This window comes from Festucalex cinctus, chromosome 19 (assembly GCF_051991245.1).
Source record: "Festucalex cinctus isolate MCC-2025b chromosome 19, RoL_Fcin_1.0, whole genome shotgun sequence".
In the NCBI taxonomy this organism is placed as follows: domain Eukaryota; kingdom Metazoa; phylum Chordata; class Actinopteri; order Syngnathiformes; family Syngnathidae; genus Festucalex; species Festucalex cinctus.
The window spans coordinates 10036890-10063365 of NC_135429.1; the positions used below are offsets into that span (position 1 = coordinate 10036890).

The following is a 26476-nucleotide window of genomic DNA, read 5'->3' on the forward strand; positions in this document are numbered from 1 at the left end:
AACCACGTTGATAGAAACGCTCTGACTATAGTTGGCAACTTTTCATCGACATGACTAACTGAAGAATTAAGTCAAATTGTTTTTTGTACTTCAAGAAAAAATATTGTTGTGCAAAGGAGAATTAGGTTTGATATTTTTATATTAAGAGGTAGGCTATAGAGTACACTATCGTTTTTAAAAGAATAATTTGCTCTTTGGATGTGTTTGATTTTTATATCTATTTTTTTATTTATATACAGCAGTTTGTTTCAGATATGGTTTTTGTTTTTTTAAAGTGCTATATAAAAATATTGAGATGAAATAGTCACAATACAACCAGAATAAAATTGTATTTCAGAAATAAAGATGAACCATTTTTATTCGTATGACACATTGCAAGTCAAACACTAGAAATCAATGTTTTTATTGTTTCCTCCATTAAAAAAACAAAAACAAAAAGACAATAGAAGCATGCACACATTCCTGGCAGGAGCCACACAAAAAAAAAAAAAAAAAAAAAAAAACGGTTTGAAGGGAGCTGAGAGTCGTTCTAGAACAGGACCGGCTGGTTTGGTTTTGTTGTTCATTTCAGGTTAAGAATAACAAAAGGTCATTTCACGCTCTTAAACGTCTCCAACAATCAATCAAGTTTGCTTTGTGTGAATGGAAGAGCCCTGGGCTAGAAAAACTTGACAAAAAAAATAATTATTAAGACAAAAACCCGACATAAATAATTAAATAAGACGCATGAGGTGTTCTTTTAACACATAAAATAAAGACTTTGATTTGACATAAACATTTTGATCCTCTTAAATGTTGCATTCACACTGGAGCGCTTTGAGCTATACAGCATGTACAACAATCGACGGAAGCTGAAGAAGCAGCCGGTGAGCCCACTGAGGAGTCCGAGGCGCTCGATTCATGTTACATTATATACAACTAGATAACAAACAGCAGTTTGGCACCAGGCACACTTTTCAAAATGCAGAGTTGACAACAAAATAAAGAACAAAGTAGAAAAATAAATGGGGAAAATCTGTTAATGTCAAATACTTAAAATGAGAGGTACTAAAAAAATACATGGTTGCCATAATTAAATAACATTTGGTGTAGTTTGACTAATTTTTGGGACTTTTTTTTTCTTTTTTAAATATTTGGTAACTGAATTACTAATTTAAAAAATCAGAGAAGTGGAACAAGTGATTTGGTGTTACTGGACAAATACATGCTGGGGGAAAAGAACTCTGGCCATTACCTGCATCAAAGAAAACAGAAAGGTGAGTCAAAAAATAATATTCTGGGAGGAATGACTTTTCTACCATGAGAGAAATAGTATTAGAAAAAAAAACAAGACTTAAAAAAATAATAATTTGTATAATTGGTCTAATAAAGTGAGGCGGGGGGAATTTCAAACCCCTTTACAATTTTTTAAACCCCTTTCCACCAAAAAACAAACAAACTGCAATTTCAAAAGTGAGAGTTGCAGCCCAAAATGATTTGGCATTATTGGACTAATAAAAATTAAATGTGAAAAACAGCTACAATTGGAAGTTCCTTTTTAGCCATTTCCACCATGAGTGCAGTAGTACATAAATTATAATTCATGATCATTTGTAAAATGAAGCAGGGGGGGGTTCATCAATTTCTATTATGAGACATAGTAATTGGATTAATAAAAAATGCATATGGGAAATTGTGGTATAAAAAAAAAAAAAGATTTGGTATGAGAGAAAGAGGAGGAGGAGGTGGAGGGAGGCAACCTGAGGGTGTTCGGCAATCGCTTGTTCTTCCTGAGTACTACGTGGAAAACTTGCCGGGCTGGAATTGGACGCTATGTACAACCATTTTTTGTCCGTCTCATTCGGGTTTTACATTCTCCAACGTTTTCCTGAGCGAGAGGCACGCGACTTGGGGTTCCCCTCGTTGTTACGCCTCGTGGATGGTGACGGGCGGCGAGGGCCGGAAGTCGACGGAGGCCGACGCGCTGCGGTAGAAGGAGCGACTCTGGCGGTGGAGGCGCGCCCGCTTGCTGGCCACGCACAGGCTGCGCTTGCTGGACGTGATGATCTCCGTGATGAACTTCTTGCAGTCCACGCACACCTCCATGGAGGCCCAGTCCTCCGTCAGCTCCTTGGGGAGGTCCAGCACCGGAGGGGCCGCGTCGTCGTCGGCGTCCTTGCTCGACTTCGAGAGCCTGATTGCATAAGAGAAATTCTCTTCAATACGTACGCCACCAGATACATTTCAGAAGAGAGCAAGATGCGTTGAAACTGACTTGTAGACGCTTCTGCGCAGGCTGCGGCGGTTCTGCGCCGAGCCGAACGACTGCTTGCTTGCCTCGGATGAGACCGAAGATGTGCCCGCTTCGTCTTTGGCCGTTGCGCTGGAGCCCAAAGTGTAGATGGGCAACGTGGCGTACGGCTTGGAAGGAAGACGCATCTAAGAAGTTTGTCAAAAGCATGTTATTTATTTATTTTTTTTCAGTTCAAGATTTGAGTATTTACAGAAAAACAGTTTTTAAGTCTTAAGTGTCCCAAAGACGTATTTATACGTTTTTTTTAATGCTAGCGCATACAGAAGGCTTTGATGCAGCCTCTCAAACTGCAAAGAACGGTTGCAGAAATGGTAGTTATTACACAAACAGCCAGCAGGTGGCAGCAGAGCAAAGGAGATCAACCAGGGCCATGTTGGGAAAAAAAAAAGCTCAATTACTCACAATTCTAAATACGTTTGTGAAAATTGATTAAACTTAGCTATATTGTAATGCTAATTGCTGCAAAACGGAAAAAGATAGAAATATCCTTTTTTTTCCCTGATGAAAGAAGAGACTTTAATCTTTCTTTTTGATAGGTTGATGTTTTTATAGAAATAGAACATAATATTCTGTGGGCCTTGCAAAATCAGTCAAAATCCAGTAAAAATGAATTAATTAATTAAGTAAAAATTAATGAATACGACTATTTAAAATGCATTTAAAATTATTTAAATTGAATTACCATTAATTTAATAAATGAATAAACATTAATAAAAAAAAATACATTTAAATTTAATTATTTAAATTTATTTAAAATTATTTACGAGAATAAAGTTACTTTTTACGCTATTGTTTTTTTTCTCCAATTAAGCATAAATACATGAACTTTTTTGCAACCCAGATATACAAAAAAAGCTTTTACGAGAAAAAAATACAATAAAAATATTACTTAAATTACATAAATGTAATTTTCAAGAAAAAGTACTCTTCAGATGGTAGAAAGTTGCAATATTATATTGTTATTACATTTCTTGCAATATTATTTGAGAACTTCAGTCTTACAATAACAAAAAAAAAGTTTTGTTTTTTTTGAAAAACTTGAAAACTTGAGGAAAAATTACATCTTAAAATTTGTGTGAAGTCGCAACTTTCTAAAAATAAAGCCGTTTCTTATATTTTTCACCAATATATATTTAGGATCAAGTATAGTACGACTGGTTACCAATTACCAAATAATCTGATAAAATGATTTCGCCTTATCGCACAATCGTGCATGTGAGGAGCAAGTATTAATTTTGTCCAATAAGTGTTGTCATCCTCATGTAACTGTAGTTATTTGTGACTGTGGATGACTTCAAAAGGTGGGGCCTGGCCTGGTGAGTGACATGGGTGTCGGTGAGTGACATGGGTGTCAGTGAATTCCAGTAATAAAGTTTTGAGGCAGAGATTTTGCTTCAACCATTTTTTGGGCATCAAGTTGTTTGAATTAGTTGATTAATCATTTCAGTCAACTCATATTTTCACCTAGAAAATACATAAAAAATATCACGAGTACAGTTAGATTTTTTTCATGAAAAAAAAAAAAAAAAAAAAAAGTTACCTTTGTGGAGCACTGTGAGCACACGGGCCTGAAAAGAACCCAAAAATCAAATGGTCACTTTTCATCTTCAGCTTTGATTTTTTTCAATTTTAAAAATTACCTCTTGCAGAACTGGCACGTGTACGACCAAGTGAAGAAGGAGAACCTCTTCACGCGACACGTGAAACAAAGCTAAAAAAAAAAATGTTTTTTGCTTTACTATGTGACAGTGTGTGACGAAAACCAAAATTCAAAGTTACGGTCCCACCTTTCCTTTCTTGAGCGCGTTATATACGTCCTTGTACTGCTGGAACTTCTCCAGCTCGGCCTTGACCAGCACCTGGCGGATGTGCATCACCTCCTCCACCGTCAGCGCCAGACACTCCTCCGGGAAACAGAAATCCTCCTGCGGGACGGCACGCCAGCCACAAACCTTCACGTCATACGAGAGCGATCAAGTTATCAAGAACCAGAACCAGAACCAGAGGAGAACGCCACCACCAACCCCCATCTAGATGATGCGTTCAAGGACAGTGGGACAATCTCAAGACGGCTTTTCCCCCTCAATTAATCGACTATTTTGTTCCTCAAACACAACAAATCATCCTTCCCTACAGTAATGAATGGGAAAGGAAAAAATGGAATGTGTCAAGTGGTCACAGAACAAATAAAAATTGCAAGGACCTCTTGTAGTAGTCACAAATCGTCAATTAATTGCAGTGATGAAAACCATGCTTGTGAAAAATGACCGTTGACTGGTGGTTGTGTTAGCATTTATCTTTTGTAATATCTTGGTTGACAGTTGAGCAGCTGTAAACAAAATCAACGTGCTCACCTTTATCCAAACTTTTTGGGTTTGCAAACATGCAGCTTGTATTGATCTGACCATAGCAATAAGCTAGCTCATAGGACTACATTTCCCATGATTCTTAGTATGTCTAGATTATTTCAACCCTATTATTGTTGCTATCATCATGAATGAATCATCGTGTGGTTATCAGGAACTCTCCAGCTGCTAAATTTAGAAATTGGCTTCATTACTTTTTTTTTTTTTTTTTTTTAAATAAACATACTTGAAGTGTCTTGTGAATGGCAACGCACTCATCGTGGAAGACATGAGAAATTTGCAGCATGTTTCGTCTCATTTGATTGACCACGTTTGCTATTTTTTCTTAATATATTTTTTGAGCATGACACAAATGTCCCGTGAAAGCAGATAGCAATGAGACCAGTTTTGTTTTTGTTTTTTGTTTTTTGAGGACATACCGTGCCCTGAGTAGCACTACTGTCATCTTGGACCTGAACCACACAAAGAGGGATAACATCAACATTCACAAACAAACACAGGACGCTTTTGAGTTACATAAATTGGAATTTAACGCAATAATACCTCTGGGATTAAGTCTTAATTACAGTCAAGAGTACGACTATTATTGCGAATTGCACTTCCTGTGTTGTCCCGTGAATTGATGATGTTTTTCAAGACCACTTTATGGTGTGTAATTCGAAAGGAGCTGCGCCGCATTACAGTGCAGACGCGTGATGAGCAAAATTGTGGACGTAAAAATTCTATGGGCGTTACCTTGCCGGCGTTGTCCATCAGCTGCAGCGTGAAAACAGGAAGTTGGCCAGTCAACGTAATGGAATGTATTTTTTTATTTAGACTTTCCTGCTGTTTTGTGAGCAACGGCGTTGAAACGGCCGTCACCTGCGTACGTACCAGAGACTTGGAGCTTTGTCGGGACGGCGTGACGAAGGGGGCGGCGTTGGCAGGCGCCTCCTTTTCGATGGAGTGGCGCCGTAAGGAAGCAGACAGCTGATGCTTGTCCGGCAGCGGCGTGGCGGACACTGGCAAGAACGCCGGAGGAGCTGGAAAAAGGAAGCATGCATGATATGGATGTTCTAATTCTGGATAGTTGCTTTGAAAACAACATGAAAGGGGATATTTATGAGGACCACATCATTCCGACTTGGAAATGTCCACTAGCTTAACGCTAATTATCATAAAAATCTCTGCCAAATTAAATGATCAAAGTCATGCTCACATTTCTTGCCTTTGTTGGAGTCCGGCGAAATGTCCATCATGGATGTTGTGGCGCTGGAGCTGCTCTTCGTCGTCTCCTCCTGTCGATAAAGTTGCTCAATTCAAACGTTGACGTTAAAATGTCTGAAAGTTGCGATTGCGGCCGTCCTACGTCGGACTCGGAGCTCGGACTCAGTTCCGCCAGCGAGGGCGCCCGCAGGACTCTCTTCCTTTGGCTCAGCTGGTTCGCCGAGCCCCGCAATAGCGACTGCGTGCTGATCGCCAGCTTGCGAGGAGCGTCGGGGGTGTCTGAAGGACAAACGGACACTTTCAAGGCTTCGATGGTGCCAAGAAATGCTAATGTTAGCATTTGGTTAGCAACAGAGCAGCCGTATCTGAATGCAAAGTAATTACGGCTACTCGGGCTGTTCGGCACTACTTTTTAGTTTTCACTGAGTACTGGTATCAGCAGCCTTCACGAGTACACAATACCTTAAAATAAGGCCAGTGTTGGCCCGATATTACACACCAATCCCTCGTGGTTACATGTTTCCTGAGTGGAAAGAATGAGGCATTTTTGGAGGGAGGCATTTATTTATGGAAACAACTTTGTGGAAAGCCCTGTGTGCTGCTGTTTTGATTAGCAATAGAGATGTAACAATATGCAAGAATCACGATATAATTATCACAATATTGTGGGGAGGTTAGCGATTTAGGGATGTAACGATAAGCGCGATAATGTGATATTGTGATATTAAAACTGCCACAATATCGTCGTCGTCATGTTCACGATAGTTAAATGCAACACATCTGTTTAAAAAAGTCAGGTTGATTTCCATTTGTGCAGTTCTTGTACCGTCTTGTGGCTAGTTTTTTAGCGCAATTTAATTTTCATTAGGGATGTTTTGGCCCTTCTATGTTTAAAATCTACACTAATTGTTAGATGAAGAGGAACGTAATATGAGTGTGAACCGAATCAATATGCGGAGGAACTCAATGTGTGCGTACACTCACAACATAACAATATTAAAATGTAATAATAATAATAATAATAATAATAATAATAACATAACATTGATATTATGTACAAAAGCACAATAATGTGGTTTTTTTTTTTTTAAACGTATGAGCTCATTTTTTTTTACAATATTGTGACTTTTTTTAAATATCGTCAACCTCCCCACAATATCGTGATAATTATCGTACTGTGAGCTTCATATCGTGATATCGTATTGTCACGTTTTAATATCGTTACATCCCTATTAGCGATATAAAAATAAAAAAAATAAAAAAAAAGTCATGATGGGGAAAAAAAAAATATTGTATTTTTGTACATAGAATTATGCTTGGCCATGTCATGTGCTTCTATTGGCTCAGTGGCGCAAAGCATCATGGTCTATCTAGTTCATAATGCTGTGTTCGGCTGAATCGGGCGAAAAGGAACGTTTTTTTCACGAAGATGTTGAAAAATATTTGCTGGTATGAAGGATTTATGGGAGTGACTGCCGCCGTGGCCAAAACATTCCTAATTAAAATTAAATTAACCACCTGTATCTTTAATTATCGTGACGACAACGATATTGCAGTAATTTTAATATCACAATACTGATGTTATTATATTGCGAGGTAGCAACATAGTTCAAATATGCTTAACTGTGGACGTTTATAGTCATCAAGTGGGATCCAAACATTCACAAGCACCAATTACATTTTTTAACGCCTCCCCACTGTGTGATTCTACAATGTTTATACTTTGTTTTGAAGGACAGCCGCTGGGGAAAAAAAGATGCATTCTTTGGAAGAGGTAATTATTGTATTATTATTTCCTACTAGTCAGCTGTTTACAAACAGCAGATGAGGGCCGGAGCCACACCCACCTGTTGCTAGGTAAAATTTGTCATTTACAGTATGTTATTTTCGCTTTTGTAGTGGCTTGAGGAATTGCAGCTAATCGAAAAGACAAAAAATATGAAGTGTTGTTGCGTACCCAAAGTATGGCACAAGTCGTGAGGCGTGCTGATGCTTTTCCCGGCACCTGTGAATGAAAGCAATCATGAACAACAAATTGGCGCTTGGGGGACAGTCAACAAGCATGAGGGGAGTGCGTAAAGGGAAGTGCGCACACACAAAGAGGGATGCAAGCCGGGGAACGACAGGTTATATTCCTCGTCGGGATTGAGGTCGCTGGCGTTGGGGCCCGTCATCTGCCGTTCGTGTATTTAGAGTTATGTAACGGGACATATTCCTCAGCGGGTGTGGATTAGGGCGACGGCCGGCGCAGACAGGCAAGGCTGACGGCGATGGTGCGTAATCTCTCTGTTGTGACATGACCGATAAACTCGCGCCAGGTTTTGAGGGACATTCTGTCCTGGGGAACCTTATGGAGTTGCGTGTGTGACGAGTCATCAAATTTAGTCACTACGCAATGACAAAAAAGCTCATTCATGGTGATTTAGTGTGGCCTTCAAATTGTTTCTGGATGTTGGACATCATTTCTTGGAGTAGGGAATGGTGAAAGTATCCTAAAAAGGCAACTTCAAATTAAAATGGCTGACTTCCTGTGTATTTTAGGTCATAGCTTCTTGAGACTAGCTAGCTATCTAGCTAACTAGCTAAATAGCTAGCTATCTTACTAGCTAGCTAGCTAAATAGCTAGCTATCTAACTAGCTAGCTAGCTAAATAGCTAGCTATCTAGCTAGCTAGCAAAATAGATAGCTATCTAGCTAATTAGCTAGCTAGATAGATAGATAGGCATGCCTGCCTGCCAAGTTAAATTTTTCCAAATAAAACTGTCTGAAATTTTAAAAACTACAGTATATGTTTATGATGGTAAGTCATCAAACTTAAAAAATTAAAATAAAAAATCCTCATAGTAACGCTGCATTCGAGGAAGATGGGAAGTCGGAAGTTCATACCAAGAAGTATGCATTCGACCACCCCTTTCAACTCCGGGTTACCAAGTCAGAAAAAAAAAAGGACCCTGACGACTTCACTGACCGATTTAAATCTGACGTCACGAACGGCAAAACATAATTTTAACGACCTTTAACATGTTTATCTATTTATTTATTATAACAGTTATTTGAAAAAAGTAACTTTATGTAACCCAATGTGATTTTGACTGACTGTGTTAACCAGAACAATAAACAATTTATTGAAATCAGGCAGCCATCTTTGTTGTTTACATTCACCTGCAAATGGAGAAAATGACACAAAATGGCCGACTCCATGGTAGACGCATCTAATAAATTTCAAGCTGACTACTGAATTCAGGGCTGAATTTTTAAGAAGAGAGGCGCTACCAAACCAAATTGGCCGACCTTTTGAGACAGCCTACCTCTAATGACTGTCTTCTGGGACTGAAATTTCAAAATGTGCAATTTCATCGTATTAACATCAAAGTGACGAAGCAATTTCGCGAGATCTAATTACGCCGACCGTTTTGAATCCAGCTGTGAAAATAAATGTGCGACATGTGACGGGTGTGTCTCACACATACTTTGCACAACACAGAGCAGACATACAAACAGTTGGGTGTGTTTGCGACTGAAAGAGAAAAAAAAAAAAAAAGCTGGGCCTGGAATAGCAGAAGAAAAAGAGGTGCGACAGGTGTGGGAAACTTTTTACCTGACGAGTCAAAGCTGTAAGATGTGATAAGAGGACGAATGACTGACACGTTTGTTTGCAGGTTGGAGAAAAAGAAGGCCAAGTCAGTCAGTGCATGCTGCTTGCAATCTCTTCCATACGCAGAATTATGCAACAAGTAGAAAGCCCAAAGCACAACAAACACTGTATGGGATGCACATTTACTCCACTTATGCACTTTACTTCCAATCTAGTTAGCACAAATCGTGGCCGGGGAAGTTTAGTTACTCAACCATTTTTGCATTTTTACAAATAATATTAAACAATATTTATGTCTTGCTAAAGTAGCGTTTGAAACATTGGACTGTTTTGATTCTTTTTTTTTTTTTAATGACGTAAAAAAAATTGCCGTTTGAAGGAGGAGTTTATTTGAGGTCTCATGAGGTGCTGCTGTTTTGGTTAGCAACATTATCTCAGCAGTTACCCGTTTAATGTCGATTGCACAGGTTGTTCAGATTTTTTTCTGATTGAAAAATCAGATTTTTAATTAATTTTTAGAGAGAGAGGCATTTAATTTGCAACATTTGGTTTTAAGACCTCCCTAGGTGCTCCAGTTTTGGTTAGCAACACGTTGAACCAGACTTGGCTCTGTTTGCGAACGACTGTAATCTCACTTTTTACGATGGAAATGACATGACAGCACCGCGTGTTAACATTTTTTTCTTCTACTAGAAAAAATAGGCATTTTAGAGAGGCGCTTAGTTTTGTTATGTTTTTAAGGAGGAGTCAATTACAGTTTTGGTTAGCGACATGAGCTCCGCATGTGAACAATAGCAATGTAATTTCACTTACCAGTAGCTTCTGTTTTTTTTGTTTTTTGTTTTTTTGTTTAATGGAAATAAAATGAGGTTTTGAGAGAGGCGTTTATTTTTACGAATATTTTAGGACTCAATATAAAGCAGGTTCTGCTGTTTTGTTGAGCAACACAAGTTCCCCATGTAAACGATATGAACGTAATTTAACTTTTTATTTTGAAAGGGAAAAATTGAGGCATTTGAGGGAGGTTTTTTTTTTTTCAAACTAATTGCATCAATACCTAATTGAGCCTAAATGAGCTTCTGTGTTAGTGTTGGAACCTCTAACTCATTTACTCCCAAAAACGTATAAATACGTTCTATTTTAAATGTTTTAGGTGTCCCAAAGACGTATTTATACGTCTTTTGTTTGTTTGTTTTTTATGCTAGAGCATACAGAAGGCTTTGATGCAGCCTCTCAACTGCAAAGAACAGTTGCAGAAATGGTAGTTATTACACCAACAGCTAGCAGGTGGCAGCAGAGCAAAGGAGCTCAACCAGGGCCATGTTGAAAAAGAGCTCATTTACTCACAGTTCTAAATAGATTTGTGAATAATGATGAAACTTAGCTATATTCTAATGCCAATTTCTGCAAAACAGAAACAGATAGAAATCTACTTTTTTTCCTGATGAAAGAAGAGACTCTAATCTTTCTTTTGGTAGGTTGCATGTTTTTCCAGTAAAACAGCCGGGAGTGAAGGGGATTGCGTCTGTGAAAATGACTGGGAGTGAATGAGTTAATGACTGTGTGGACCATGTATTTATTTATGTTTTTATACTAAAGGGTAATTAAGGCTTTTATTTTTGATCACTATTTGAGGAAGTACAGCTTCATGTTGAGTAAACAAGAGCGCTTTAGTCAATGTGATCCTTGTTTACCCAGTAGGACAAGAATCCTCGTTAATTATGATGCATGCTAACGATTTAATAGAGGAGGAACCACGTGTGCGCGCGTGTTAGCTGCGTGCGCCCTCACCCAGACGGGTCCTTCGGGTCATGTCCGGTGAAACAGGCCTGAGCTTCCTCTCCGTCTTGATGTCTTCCAGCAGGCGTTCGTGGAGGCTCTGCGGTCGCGGCGGCGTCGGTTTCAGCCGTCGGGCCGACACCTGACGGAAACCACACATGTGCGATAGCTTAGCGTGCGTGTCATTGGGTTGCGGCGCAATGTCACGACAGGTGCATGTTGACTCACAGGATTTAGAGGAGGCCGCGACCTGATGAACTCAAGGATGACCTCGTGGGCGCTCTTCTTCAGCCTCGGGGGGATGTCGCCGTTCACCTGGTGTGACAACGAGGGGCGTAAAAATGCTGTCAATATCTCTTTGTGAAAATAAAACCAAACTAATTTAGATTAAGTCATATTTATATATATTTTTTTAAAAGATAATATTAAAGGAGATTTTTAGGTAATGTTATGCTATCTCGCAAGGCATAAAGGTGATGTCATTTATTTGTTTATCCATGAAATAATTTTTTTATGTTCTTTTGTCTGTGTATACATTTCGTATTAGGGCTGCTCGATTATGGAAAAAGTAATAATCACGATTATTTCAGCAATAATTGAAATCACGATTATTCAAACGATTATTATTATTATTTATTTATTTATTTTAAATCAAGAAAATGTTTAAGCAATTAAACATATAAAAACTTGAAAAAAAAGAAAGAAACAGTATTAATTATGTAAGTTCCTTTTGGAACAAACAGAATTTATAATATATATTCATATTTATTTATTTATTTATTTATTTATTAATTTATGTTGGCAAAAAACTTGAAGTTTGAGTGCAGCATGTGCACTGTGCAGTAGGACGATCTTGTTGTTTTTTGTTTTTTTTTTGGGGGGTACAAAACAAGAAAATTATCAAGCGTAAAAAAATAAATTAAATAAAAAAAATTAAAATAAAAAAAATATATATATATATTAAGACAAATAAAATTCTTTGAAACGCTGTAATTATGCAAGTTCATTTTGGACAATTTAAAAAAAAATAAAAATAAAAAAAACCCGTGCAAATGTATAAATTTAAACAACTCAAAAATTAGTATTAATAATCTTTTTCTTTTTTTTTTTACGATTATGCTGATTTTGTAATTGTGGAGTGTAAATAATTGAAATTGTATTTGAATTTCGATTAATTGCACAGCCCTACATATACTGTGAAAATAACGAAAATAAGCCTGATCTGTTGTTTTTCGCCCTCATTGGAACATATGGATATAACTTTCCACACCTGTAGGGGACAGTAGTCTGTAAACTGGTACTGTACATTCTTACACTACAATAAATAAATTGAATAATAAATAGCATTTTTGAGGGGGCACGTACATTTAAAAGTTGACAATGCAGTAAGCATGCCTGCCCAGTAGGTGGTGATAGAAAAAAATGTTTGAAGCACCTGAACTTAAGTGTCCATTTTGAGCATATTCTACAAAAACTAGTTCCCATGTCTCAACTCCTTTAAAAAGAATTCACCCATATGAGACCCAGTTGGACAAATATTAGCATTTTTGGGCTCCAAAATCTTGCTTTCTTGTCAACAAATGCCCAATTCTAAACAAAATAGAGTTGAGTTAAACTCTAACCAATGCGGGATCAAAAGTCGTCGTCGATCGCTTACCATGACTTTGCGCAACTTGTAGCGCTTGGAACGGATGTCGTCCATCAGCATCTCGTAGGGCGTCAGCTGGTACTCAATGGGCAGAGGATTGTACTGGCGCTCCTGCACCTTCTTTAGCTTGACGCCGTGGCGCAGGTCTCGCATCACCTGGACCCAGAACCGAGCCTATCGCAGGAGTGGGGATTGACAAATTTAAAGACATTTGATGTCATTTTATAACTAACGGACTGTCGTGGTGGGCCTTTGTCCTTACCCAATCTGCATTTTGTAGCTCATCCAGGTCACGAACAGGTTGTTGGAGAGTCTCGCCTTCCATTTTGCGAAGATTCTGCCATGGAGTCAAAATAAGATCATGCTAATTGCTAGCGGCGTGGCTACTGTGCAAAAGCAAGTCAGACTGAGGCCCTGGTTGAATAACGTCCGTAATTGGCTGGAAAGTGCAATACTGTGGCGACATATTAGCATCACTAAAGTCATATTAAAAAAAATAAATCTAAGATCATCAAAGATCCTTAAATAGTGTTTTATGTAACGCAAGATTGTTGAAGACATATGGCATCCATTTGGCTTTTTACCTCCTTGGCGCTCTTGATCTTCTCCAGGAAGGTGCACAGCTCCCTGGACTCGGCGTAGAGGGCGCGGCACACCGCCTGGTAGTGGTTTGGGGCGTCCGAGGGGCTCGGGAGGTGGGAGGAACACAGCTGGATGAGGAGGGAAGGAGAAGGCGTCCAAAAAACAATTCACAATGTGGACTGGCACTGGAAAGCTCGATACCACTTTTTATTTTAAGACTGATATCAGTACTCAACTCGGGTTAGGGTACTCTAACCCTAACCACCGATACAACTAATAATTTTGATACAGAAAATTTCCACAAAAAAACAATGATATATCATTTTAAAGACCTATATATCTCAATTAGTATTTAGCAATTAGCTACAACAAAAGCATTTCACTTTAAAATTGAATTCACTTAAGGGCAATTTTCTATTCTCATTTCTAGTCCCCGATTGTAAAACGGCCACAAGAGGCCATCGCGAGTACCAATACCGTGAAATAAGGCCAGGTATCATCTTGATACAATACGTGGTATCGGTTCTTGCCAATCCCTAGTCATGCATAATCAATAAGAAGTAGCAAACAATGGCTACTTGCGCTGTCGATTTTATCCACAAATTGGATTGTTTTACAGAAAACATTACTAGTTTTGATAGTGATACATAAATCAAATAACATAAGTAATTTATACAATAATTAAAATCATGTATTAAATTAATGTAATATAATTGTTAAATTACCCAAATGTAAAATACAAGAGTTGCTAGCTCTGTCAAAACCTAGCCACAAATTGTGATTTATTTAATTATTTACTTATGTAAAGCGATGCTCATTTTAATAAACAAATTAAGATTAAATTACACGATTATTATATAATACGAATAAACATCTAATTTCTTAAATGAATTTATGAAAAATAAATGGATGAATGTGGACCTAAATTTAAAGCTAATGCTAGCATTTTGCTTTAGGCGTAAGGATTTTTTTTATATACTGTATATATATAGTACTTCAACATACGAAATCATTACCACATTCAGCCATGCTCAAATTTTAATGCTAACATTAGCATTTAGCCATTGTTTATTGTGTTTGTGTCAAGTAATACTGGGAAAACTTTCGCCTGTGCCGCAGAAGTCATGTGATACCTCCGGGAAAGCGAAAAAAAAAAAACCTGACCATCCAGTCGTGGTGACGCTTCCTGACAAGTTTTGCCCGCTACGACAATTCAGCAACAAATACAACAAAACACAACAAGGACAATCACAGTTAAAATCACAGCTGAGCATTAAAATTTGCATCATCTGTTGTTTTTGCTGTTGCTGCTGTACACACACAAAAAAATACTTGACATGTTCCTTTTAAAAAACGGTAGGCAAACTAAACTTGTATAACAAGACGAGTGCGCCCTGTAGCAGAAATTTACGGCTTCACCTCGATGTATGGATACATTTAAATGGCAAGGGGAAGATGATTATACACTCGCTTGGAATTTGATGCTCGCAAGTTGTGACGTATTCTGATGAAGTGACTGGCAACCGCTGTTGACGGCACTTATTTGGAATGTACCATTAGCATCCTTTTGCACATACTGTACAGTGGAAACACCAAAGAAAATTTCAAGGCCGACAGCCGTAAATAACCACGGTATAAGACAACTAAATTGTTTTCAGCAAACTTTTGTTCTTTTGTAACGTATAAAAAAAGCTAAACAAAAAGTTAAGTATTAAACAAGCGATGACAGCACAACCTACTAATCAAGTCATGCAACACACACCCATTCAACGCATGAGTGTGTGCGTGTGTGTCACTACACAGCGTCCACTATGAGGAACTAAGCCTGCGAATATTTCCTCAGCTTATTGCGCTGGAAATACCAAGTTTGTTTCCGGGGCTGCGAGCGGCAGGAATGTACAGCGTGACGGGCCCTATCAGCGCAATATGCCGAGGGAGGGTGGGGATGTGCGAATTGGTGGTGTGGGGGCATTTAACGGCAAGGTAATTATGATGTAACCCAAGGAGAAAACTCTGAACCAAGATTGTTAACGATTGCAAAGTTAAAGTGATGCGAGGAACGCCACAGCCTAAATAATAGTGGGATAAGGATTGACCCTTGGGGTACACCACATCATAAATAAATGTTTTGATTCTTGTCGAAGACCACAACATGAACACTGAACAAGAATCAAGTCCTTAAGGAACATCACAGCATAAAATGATCATGGACTAGCATCTATTTGAGGGAACTGAGGCCCTACCGAGATCAAGTCGCGGTAGCTTCGTATCTGGCTGACGGTGCCCCCTGAAATCGCGACAGCCAGCTGCGCCTCCTCATCCTCCTCCTCTTCCTCTTCTTCCTCCTCGGTGGCCTCGTAGCCCTCGTCAGGGCAGGCGTCCTCGCTCTCCGCCTCCTGCGCGTTGGTCATCATGTCGATGAGGCGCTCCAGTGGCGGGCTCAGCTCACGCTCCTCGTTCTCCTTCAGGCCATAGTCCAGGGCCTTGTAGATCATCACGCCCAGCGAATCGATCACCTGCGGCGCAGCGAGAATACGACAATGTTAAATGATTCCAAATTTGACTGCGACGGCATTACATATGGAAGGCTAATCATTGTGGGACGCCACAATATAAACAGCAGTGGTTCGAGCTGTGATCCTTGAGGAACACCGCAGCAAAACTAATCGACCTGAGGATCCTGGACTATTAGTTTTGGAACATCGCAACATAGATGAGGATCCTGTAGTGGTTCTTTTGGAAAACTACAGTCGAAAAAATGTTTAATAAATGTTCCAAAGTCTGACTCTTAGGGGGAAAGCACAATATAGTACAGTGGGCTACGGTGGGATCCTTGTGACACAGCACAGCACCAACAATGGACTAGTATCAGGTTACTATGAAACATTAAGTTGTCGTTTTTAGGAACATTGACTACAGCCTAAAGAGTGGGCTAAGGTCTGGTGATTGAGTAAGAAAACTATAGCTTTGATCCTTGGGTAAAGGTCAGGTCCACATGAAAATTAGATGAGGAATTGACCCTGAAAAGAGCATTATCACAGCACGAATTATATCAAGTCAAAGTTGTGGTACTTGAGGGATGACAAAAGATAAACTAGAGGCCATATTTCCGTCCTTGGGGTGGGTATGGTCCTGGATAAATGCAATCACGTCACGTGGCTTCTAATAAAGGTGTGACCTCAATTTGTAAGCATCTTTAAACTTTGAAAAACTTCCTAATGGCACTCATCTGCAAGCTATTAACAACAGATGCCTCCAGACTAACTTGGGAACCTTTCCAAGGAAAGAAGCACTTGAGCGGAAACCTTGTAAAGAATGTGCAGAACCGGTCCCGGCTCATATTTCCATTGTTCCTATAACACAGGTAACATTTTGCCAAGAGCTTGAAATCCCCAACCTTATTGTGGACTACAAAACTATTTGACCCATTTAAGTATATTTTTTTTATTTTGATTTGCACAATGTCCTAATTTGTTGTGGTAGGATTCGTCAAATTTAAATATATTAGCCAAGTTGATGTAGTTGCAATGGTAGTCAGGGCTTTCAACAAAGCAAAATAAAGCAAACTCCAACCTTGCTGTACCAAGTCGACACATAGATGTCGCTAAGGGATACCAACAATGTTTAGGTTGGATGTGCCAAGAAGCAGGACCTGGCCAAGGAGTGCCAGTCACGGGGCGTTTACTCACTTGGCTCAAGAAGTTGCTGCATTGTTGACATACTGTGGAAGTGACACTCACACTCCTCCTCCTTCACAGCCCAATGCAGGCATTTTTCAAGTTTTTTTTTTTTTGCTGTTATAAATGTTCTTTTTTTTTCTGACACTATGTCCTCATAGAAAACTGACAGCTAGAAATAACAGTGGACCAAGACTTGATCCTTGAGGAACTCTATATGATAAATAATAAGCTTGTCACTGGTCTGGTTTGTTGGGTACACTTTAGAATTAAATTATAATGGCCAACAGCATAAATAAGAGTGGGCTAACAACTGATCTGTGCGGAACACCACAACATGGTATCAAACCCTCTCCTGGGTTTCAAGGCTTTATTAAACCAACATTGTTCATGAATCGTCTCGTGTGGAGCAGATAATCCTGCTCTGGAGGGAGGGGGAACAAATATCCTATCGCTTAGTGTCTTATTATATAATTGTATAATCCATAGGACAACAGAATAGACACGAGGACGTCCGAGTTTTACAACACAGAAGGAAGAGTCACATGTGTCAAGTGCAAGGAAGAGAAACCTGAAAACTGGTTCCACGTTGTCGTTTGGCTTGGCTTCCAAAATGGCACCCTCCACTTAGACACTAGCCTCATTTAAGGGAAAATAAAATACAATATAAGTTGGTCATCCCAGCCTCTGTTAAGGGAACAGTGACTCAGCCCGACGGGTAACAAACAGGAAGCAGTAAACAATTCCACTGTTGGTAACTGGAACTGGACTGGTTCTGCTGCGGTAATCGGATAATTAGCGAGCGGCCTCCACCCAGAGAAGGTGAACACATGCTCAAAACACATTACTATTGACTAGAAGTGTGTCGCTAAACCAGATCAGGGAAGAAAATATCATTTTCACCAGTTAGGATGTGCATAAAAACCCGTTTGGCCCAAAATAACATCGTTGGTTGTTGGTGAATCACATCAATCACATTAAAAAAAATTTTTAATGTTTACCAAAGCTAGTTTTTCATAGTTTGACAAAATAATTTGTGTTAAATATTCAACATTTTATTTATTTTATTTTGTTTTTAAAGACCCTTGCAAACATTTGTTCTGGTTAAACAAAAAATAAGAAAATTGTGATCGCTTGCTATATTAAATGTTTTAATAGGATTTTTCATATAAAAAATGTTTTATTAAAATATTTTTGTAACATTTAAAAAAACATTTCTAATATCCAACTTTTAACTTTTTGTAATAAAAACAGTGCCATCTTTTTTATTTACTTTTTAAAAAGTGTTTGAAAAAAAAAAAGTACAATAATATTTTGTTTTTGTACAGTAATATTATGGCTTTTTATGTCTGGTAATATCCCAACTGCCTTTAAAAAAAATAAATGTTATATCTTTAAAAAAAAAAAAAAAAAATGGCGGGGGGAATGTGATTTTTTTTTTTTTTTTTTTTTTTACAACTACTAATTTTTAATTGAAAAGACTTACAAAAAGTCACGTTGTAATATTCAAACTTTTACAAAATTGCTGGATTGCCAGAATATTAATTATTTAATTTTATAATGGCAATGCTCATTTTTAACGCTGCAGAATGCATAAAATTGAATTTTGAATCACTGCTTTGGCCAAAACTATATTTTCCCTTCTTCACGTACACAAAGCGCACATGACATGACATCGGCAGACCGCGGGAGGCAAATTCGAACCCGAATCCAGTCTGAAAACTATTGGCCACAGGCTTGCAGGGGTTCACATTATGAACAGCTATGATGTTAATCTACTAATTTAAAAAGTTTCAGTCATAACTGGTCAAATAAAAAGGCTACAAAGTGCAGCTTTAGTCCTTTATTATTTTGGGAGAAAAAAAAAAAATCAGTCACATATTTGAAATTTGTTTTACTCATCAACAGCCACCGGAAGCTGGCCTATCAATGCCTGACTTAAGGTAAGAAATCATTAATTGTTATTGTTGAGCAGCTTTGCTAACAGCTAACGTGGTGCGGGTGCATCAGTGAGTCAAGCACGAACGCAGACGTGGGGGGGAAGAATGACCCGTTTGTGTGTCAACACACATGAGCTCGTCGGGGAGGGAATCATACGGCTACTCCCGTCCTAACAAGAGTGCGCTTTGACGTAAACAATTGGTCGCGTTGGAGCTGTCCTGACGGGAGAACGCTCTTGTTGCTTTTCAGGCTGTCAGCAAAAAAAGCCGCCGTCAGCGTCGCAGCGCTGCGGCGCTCGGGCGAGCGAACAGAAGCAGACGGTTACGTAAGCTGTGCTAAATCCAGAGGTTTTGCACTGCGGGAGCGGGCGCGCAGATACTGGAGCAGAATTCATTGAGAAAGTCAAGGGGAAGATTGCTTGGTAGCTGAAAAGTTGATGTTCCTTGTTACCAGTATGACAACTGAGGCGTATTGTTATTCAGGGCTGGGAATCGCACAGTAAATCGCCATTAGGGTTGACCGATTATCGGCCGGGCTGATTATCAGCACTGATATTCAGTATTTTCACCAATATCGGCATCGGCCGATAATAGATCAATTTAAAACCGTGTTAAATTCAGGGAACTATTTATTTAAAATTTCAGTTAACTTTCTAAAAGATGCTGCTGGTCCTGGGAACTCTCTATACCTTCTGTTTTTGTTTGAATTTAAACATTTCAAATGTTATGAAAATATGGAAAACTACATTAACTAAACACTTTAATTATAGTCGTAAAAAAATGTTGAAAAATTATAAGTTTAAATTAAAACTATTTTCTGTCGCAAAATGTTTATTTAAAAAGTTTTTAATTTTTTAAGACCTCCATGAACTTTGTTAAAATGTTAAAACTCAAATATTTTTATCATCTTATAAGTTGTTCATATACATGGTTTACAAAATTCAGCAAAATAAAAGTCGTAGTTTGTATTTTTTTTTTCTCAATGCCAATATTTTCCCTTTTTCAGAAAATGAATAAATATCAGTTATCTGCCTCTTTGACTAATAAACCGGTATCAGTATCGGCCCTGAAAATAACACAAGTATCTCTAATCACTATATTGCAATATGTTTCTGTCATTATCGATATCGGTGATTATTTATTAATTTTATTTATTAATTATATTTATGTATTTATTTATTTATGTATTTATTTATTTATTTATTTATTTATGATTTATTATTTATTAATATACAGTGATTGTGCGATGTTTAATATCTAAGCGCACTTTCCATTGGTCAATTAGACCGTTCAACATCATAGGCCAGAATCAGCAAAACTCTGCTAGAATCTCGTTTTGACGTGTATACAGAATGTTAAAAAAGAAAAAGATATATTTTGTTCTTGTTAGTTAGCTAGCCAACCCAAGAATTCCTGCCAAGTAATTTAGTTCATTCAGCGTATTTTATTTTTTAGTTTCTAGGTTCAAAAGTCAACAAAAATAAAAAAAAATACAATAGTGAATCCTGATTTAGCGTTTTGGAACATTCTGTACAGGAAAAAGTGTAACTGGATGACATATTTGCCAGTAAACAAACATCCATGGCAGCAAAGATGTCATTTTAACGCCGCAAATGTTTTGCATCCACTCGAACTGCTTCTCTGCGGCTTTTTGCAGACGTTGCCGCGTCTGCAGAAAGGCAAGACGGGACTCGGGTTAATACGAGCTCAAAGTGAAATTTGAGTCAAGAGATCGATTGGGAACGAAAGGATGCAACACAAAAGGTCGCTGGCGCTTCGCAGCACTCAAACAAGCTTGTGATTGTGAGAAGAAGCCACTGAACGAGCCCGGTGATTGGCCGGCCGGGTCCGTTTCACAAATCCAAGATTCCATCTCGTTGCGTGACACCGCTAATTTAAACGGTCGCGACCCGGAGGACGGAACTCCCGACACCGAGAGGTCACATAATTGGATATCACCGTCTAATCTCGCTTTAATCTTAAACTCAGGACAAACTGGGTTAAGATTGTCCCGTGGGCCGAGATGTGAAATCGTCAAAATTATTCAAACCTCGGTAAGTCTTTAACTTGGGGAAATCATTCTCCGGTTTGCCTTCACTGATCAAGTTTGACGAGGTGGAGGAAGTGGGTCTGAAGGACTCCAAATTTTAAGTGTGGTTAAATGTCAGTCATCAGCTGCTGGGTGGTACATACATGCTAGTGGTTAATAACTGGTGTACACAGCTTTTTTTTTTGACTGTCACAATATCAAATACTTGCTAAAAAAAAATTCTGTTTTTAATTAATTTAGGCATGCGTTAGAATTTGGACAAAAACTGTAGTATGGTATTCCTTTTGGAATAGTATAACAAAATTATACCTTGAAAAGCCAAAGAAAAAGCTAAATCTATTTGGATTATACCTAATTTTGCTATGATGTAGATTTTACAATATTAAAATTTTGGAAACCAAAAAACGATAACCGATCAGAGAGCCGACCACAAAATGGGGGGGTGGGGGTTTGGGGGGGGGGGTATTAAGACTGGCCTAGCCCACAAAAAAAAAAAAAAGATAAATAAGACCTAAACATTCTCCCAAAATTGCTGATAAACATTCAATGCACTGAGAGAAAAAAAAAAAAAAAAACAGAACAACGTGGAACTTCCTCGATATGAATGAGACTGTGTTTGCTGTAACATTCTATTCCGTTGATCCGATAAAAGATTTTATCAATCGACGGGCAAATCGTCACCAATTTTGCATAAAATGCAAAATAATCTGCCGATGCGATCCAGCTGATAAATCTGTGCAAAGTCTACTATCATGTCATTGCGCACTAACAACCACAACACTCCATAATCACTTATTAAAAGGCTAAAAATAATAATAATAAATTGCTAATTTATTTCATGTCATGCCAGCTGTCCACGTCAAAGCCTTTTCAAACTTCACTAAAGCAAATGAGTGTGCTGACAACTTCCCAAACTTTTCCAAAGGTCATGGAGCCATGACAGTCTGACAGAGCCAGACAGAAATGAAAAATCTAAAATGGTTGCCAAAATGGCTGACTTCCTGTGTTGTTGTTTTTTCCCATGAGTCTACCCGTGATGTTTTTACATATGATGTGCGTGTGCGTGACACTCACCTCCAGTGATGTTGGCGCCGATCCGTATTTATCTGCAACAGCAAAAACAAGACAGACACACCCACTGTTATTCCGATTATTCATGCGCAATTGTGCAATGAGAGAACATCAAGTATGGAACATTCTAGAATAATTAGCTCATAAGCATACCACCCAACAATGGCGTGAAGAAATATAATTCATATTTAGAAATAATATTCAGCTGGGAGCGACTAGTGTTCAGAGCAGGGTGGACCATACATATTAGAGCAGGAACGGTTATTAATAAACATTTAAGCCGCAAATAATGCTTATAATACTCAACAGAAAAACTTTTTTTTGGCTCAACAATGACTAGAATATACAATTATTTACCACATTTTTAAGGTGTATTTTTATTTTTAAAATGGATAAACATTTGTCAGTTTTAATTTTGATTTTTTTTTTTTCATAATTTTAAAAATAGATACATTTTCAAAACACGTTTGTTGTTCATGTTAATTTTCAATCTTAACATTTTTGTTGATGTTTTTTAATTGGTTTCATTTCTAAAGAGAAAAAAATCTATACATTTAATAATTTAATTATGAAAAATATTGAATACAATTGTGAAAATCCTCCTAAATAAACTATAAATTTTCTGAATTGACAATAAAAAAATTGTGTGAAATAATTGGTAAAATATACATTTTAATTTACCAATGTAAAATCTTCTGATGTTTTAATGTTTAGATTTCTAAATTTTACATTTTGAATTGGATTATAAAAAAAAAATTTGAATGTGAAAAAAAAAAAATGTAAAGCCTTACTTTCCTCCATGATTGAGTCATTTAAAAAAAGGACATCAACGCCTGTAGAAAAACCCAAAACTCACAATAACATTTCTAAATCATTTAAATAAAAAATAAAAAAATTAAAATAAAATTGGAAAAAAATCTGCCAAATGATAATAATAATGAGCCTCTCAAAAAAGAAAAATACATTTAAAAAAAATTTTTTTTTAAATAAATAAATCATTTAAATACATTTTAATACTTATTTTTCAATTCGACAAATGACTGACAAAACCAAGACACTTTGACTTAAGACAAATATTCCTGAAGTCTTTTCTGTGCATTTATGACGTGTCATTGACAAGTAGAGGCACTTTAACGCAATTATGGATTCCTATTACCTGTAGACTTGAATATCAGCAATATCGCATGCGTTAAACTCGCATCAAATAAAATTCAGCAGTTCGGGCGAGAGAAAGTGAAAGCGGGCTAAAAGTTCATTCAAGTCGAGAAGTGACTGACTTTCACATCAAGCCACCTCACTCACGCCCATCGAGTACTTTGACCCTGCCGTGTGGCGTTCCGCATCCCTACGTTATATTGCAATCATGTGAGTTTGGTTCCCGTGCGGCTGAACTCGCTGAGAACTGAGGTCACTCACTGCAAATTGAGACTGGGGAGAAAATAAAAGAGTCACCCATTAACTGTCGTTGGGGGGGAGGAGACGGCAGGAGACACAAGGAGCTCTGTGTCGCCGGCGGCAGAGGCAACCTCACCGGCAGGAACTTTTTCCCATCGGAAGTAACGTCAACGGAAATGTTTTCTGTGTCAAACTGACATTTTATGAAATGGGTTTTTCACCCTCCAAAAAAGTTTTGATTTTCTATTGAAAGTCATGCAAACAGCAAAATATGTCAGCCTGCTGACAGAGTGGACATTTTTAGCTATTAGCCTTTTATGAGCTAAGCTACACATAACAACGTGATTCAGTGTTTTAATTAACATGTTTTAAATTCCTGAGAACGTTTTGTTATCAATTGATATTTGTCGACTAGGCCAGTTCAGAGGACGGCCAGCTGCCAGCTCGGCGCATGTGCCGGACCGTATGCCGGTTACGTAATCGCCCGTGCTTTCAGTCATCCTTAATTGGTGTCATGTCGGCCTCATCAGGTGTTCCGAAGGAGTCCGAAATGCCCCTAAAAATATACACCCACATCACCGTGCAGGCTGAGAAAACAGCTGAATTGCTCTCACAGCGCTGTATGCATCTAATGGTGGTGGTGGTTGTTTTTTTCTGTTTCAGGGCAGTGCCAAGATGTTCATGGTGGCAGGGTGACATTCCAGTCACAACAAACATTAGTGGTTGGCTATGTAATGCTTATATCACGACATGGGAGGCGTTTGGGTTTTATGAAGAGGAACCAAACAAGAACACGCCACCTGTGGCCTTTGGGCCAAACTCGAGGTGGATTTTGTTGACCTCTAAAATGGCCACTTCAAACTAAAATGCCAGGCTTCATGTGCCTTTGCGAACACGGCTTGAGACTTTTTGATGGGTCTCCCAAAGTTCATGTTGTTTCCGACTAGTTTGTGTCTGAAGGACCCATAAAATGAGCCTAAAATGGCCACTTCAAACTAAAATGGCAGACTACCGGGTGTCCTTTTGAACATGGCTTATTGCGATATTTTTGTGGGTGTACTTATGATGACAAATCAACCAAGTCCATGTTGTTAAATGAAACTAGCTTGGGCTATGTTTACAAACAAGTTTGTCTTGGAAAAGACCTGAACGTTAGCCGTAAAATGGTTACTTCAACTCAAATCTGTTTTCAGGTATAACTCTTTAGTGTGCCTACTCATGACCAACATATCTACCAAAATTTGTTTCCAAGTGAAACTGGCTTCAAGGGCTGGAACTACAACAAAACATGTTTCCAACTAGCTAATAATGATGACATATGATAAACATTAGTTCAGAAAAAACTATTGCAGTGCTAAAACGGGTTGCTGTGATGTTTAACGTGGCCCAAGGTGCTTTGAAGGCACGTTTGCATATGAAAACTGATAATAATCATGACATTCATGCCTGTATATTGAACATAATGATTTAAACTAGCATAAAACAGCTCTGTCTTCTGCAGTGTAGTGATAGATGCAAATGTTAAAAACGTGATGTCGTGCAGATGTACCTAATGAGAGGCATGCATGTTAGCATTTGAGCTATTTTTAGCCTAGCCGCCTTTTTGCTGCAGACCGTAAAACATGGTGCCCCCCATCACGTGGTACATTGTTTACTGACCCACCACCAGCGCACACACACCCACTCCAATAAATCATAAATAAATTCGCTTTGTGTGAAATTTTCCTTTCAAAATACATTTAGAACCGCATTTCAAATTATACGTCATAACGTCATCATGCGCTATCTAAAGATGTTCTTTTTAAGTGGGTACCTGTGGTGCGTTCAAAGCGCAGCGTGACGGTGCCGTCCCGGCCGATCCTTACATCGCCGGGTCCCTCGATCCTCCTCGGGGAGTCTCCAACGCCGCCGCCGGAGCTCTTGGAGCCCTTCCGCTGGGGCAGCCTCGCCGCCAGCGTTCGGCAACATTGGTAGCAAACGGCCCAGGCTTGCTCCTCGTTGATGGGCTGGCTGTACAGCGCGAGGATTTCGGCCAGGGAGACGTCCATCTTCTCCTTCGCCGCCTCCCCGGTCACCGCCGCGTCCATGTTGACGTCGCCGCCGGCGGAGGCGCTGAAGGCGGCGGCGAATTCGCGGGGAACGCTCGGTGAAGGCAGCAGCCCGTCGTCGGTATCTGGTTGCGTGGACATGCCCGGCTGGCGTCGTGTTATGTCACCGACATAACGATAGCAAGGAGAGAAATTGAAGCCTCTTTTTTTGGCGTTTTGACGCGGAGACGTATGATAACGTTGCTGCTCTGCTGTCAGCTGTGGAACGAATGACAGGACAAACGAAAAAGACGATACACCGGCGACTGCAGGGAACCAATTCAAGCTCGTTGACAGATTTCCGCGTGGTCCTAGTGCCTGTTAAATTTTAGTGTCACCTACAGGAAGCGGAAATGGAAACTTTCATTCCTTATATGGAAACTATAAAGAACGATTTCATATATGTGAAACTATGGGTGCTATTGTAAACCACAACAATCCGTTTATCGTAAAATTATCTTTTATAATACAATTATCGTCCAGTTTTTATTTTCATTTATTTTGAAATTTAACCGGAATTTGTTCGCTAACACTGTTCGCAAGTCTGATACTGTCCACGCACAGGCCATTTGAAAATGTTTATTTTATCACACCCAAAAACTAACGCAACACAAAGGTAAGAAAGACGTTTACTTAAAAAATACCGTAGAGAAATTATATTAATGTTTTACTACTGTCTTCCCGCTGGAGTCAACGTGTGTCAATAACCAATCAAGTGGATACGATTCGGATTCTATTGCATCGCAAACATTTTATGACATGATACTCTAAATTTAAGATAAATACC

The 26476-nt window shown here is 38.6% G+C and overlaps 1 protein-coding gene across 6 annotated transcripts; it reads right to left on the reverse strand.

The window, feature by feature from the left end:
• Positions 1–326: 326 nt before the first annotated feature.
• spire1a (spire-type actin nucleation factor 1a) lies at positions 327–25963 on the reverse strand. Of its 6 annotated transcripts, none has more exons than XM_077506737.1 (19): positions 25416–25963; positions 22211–22242; positions 15713–15985; positions 13472–13597; positions 13150–13224; positions 12897–13061; positions 11468–11554; positions 11252–11381; positions 9464–9505; positions 7823–7870; positions 6008–6144; positions 5867–5936; positions 5533–5681; positions 5395–5415; positions 4081–4218; positions 3934–4004; positions 3834–3861; positions 2255–2418; positions 327–2173 (listed from the first exon to the last, which is right to left on the reverse strand). In XM_077506737.1, the coding sequence occupies exons 1-19, from the start codon at positions 25789–25791 to the stop codon at positions 1906–1908; spliced, it is 2400 nt and encodes a 799-aa protein (XP_077362863.1). In that variant the 5' UTR covers positions 25792–25963; the 3' UTR covers positions 327–1905. The 6 variants fall into 6 exon arrangements, with proteins under 6 accessions (XP_077362863.1, XP_077362868.1, XP_077362862.1 ...); XM_077506742.1 differs by lacking the exon at positions 9464–9505 and adding an exon at positions 5079–5111 and having other exon boundaries at positions 5858–5936; positions 25416–25962; XM_077506736.1 differs by having other exon boundaries at positions 5858–5936; positions 25416–25962.
• Positions 25964–26476: the final 513 nt, after the last annotated feature.

Excerpts from the sequence above, each read along its gene's own strand:
- spire1a (XM_077506736.1), bottom strand. The coding sequence starts at position 25,791 with ATGTCCACGCAACCAGATACCGACGACGGGCTGCTGCCTTCACCGAGC. Across the intron at positions 4,219-5,394 it reads TGATGGACAACGCCGGCAAG|GAGGATTTCTGTTTCCCGGA; the intron begins GTAACGCCCATA and ends GCCGTCCCGCAG. Across the intron at positions 2,174-2,254 it reads CTGCGCAGAAGCGTCTACAA|GCTCTCGAAGTCGAGCAAGG; the intron begins GTCAGTTTCAAC and ends TTATGCAATCAG.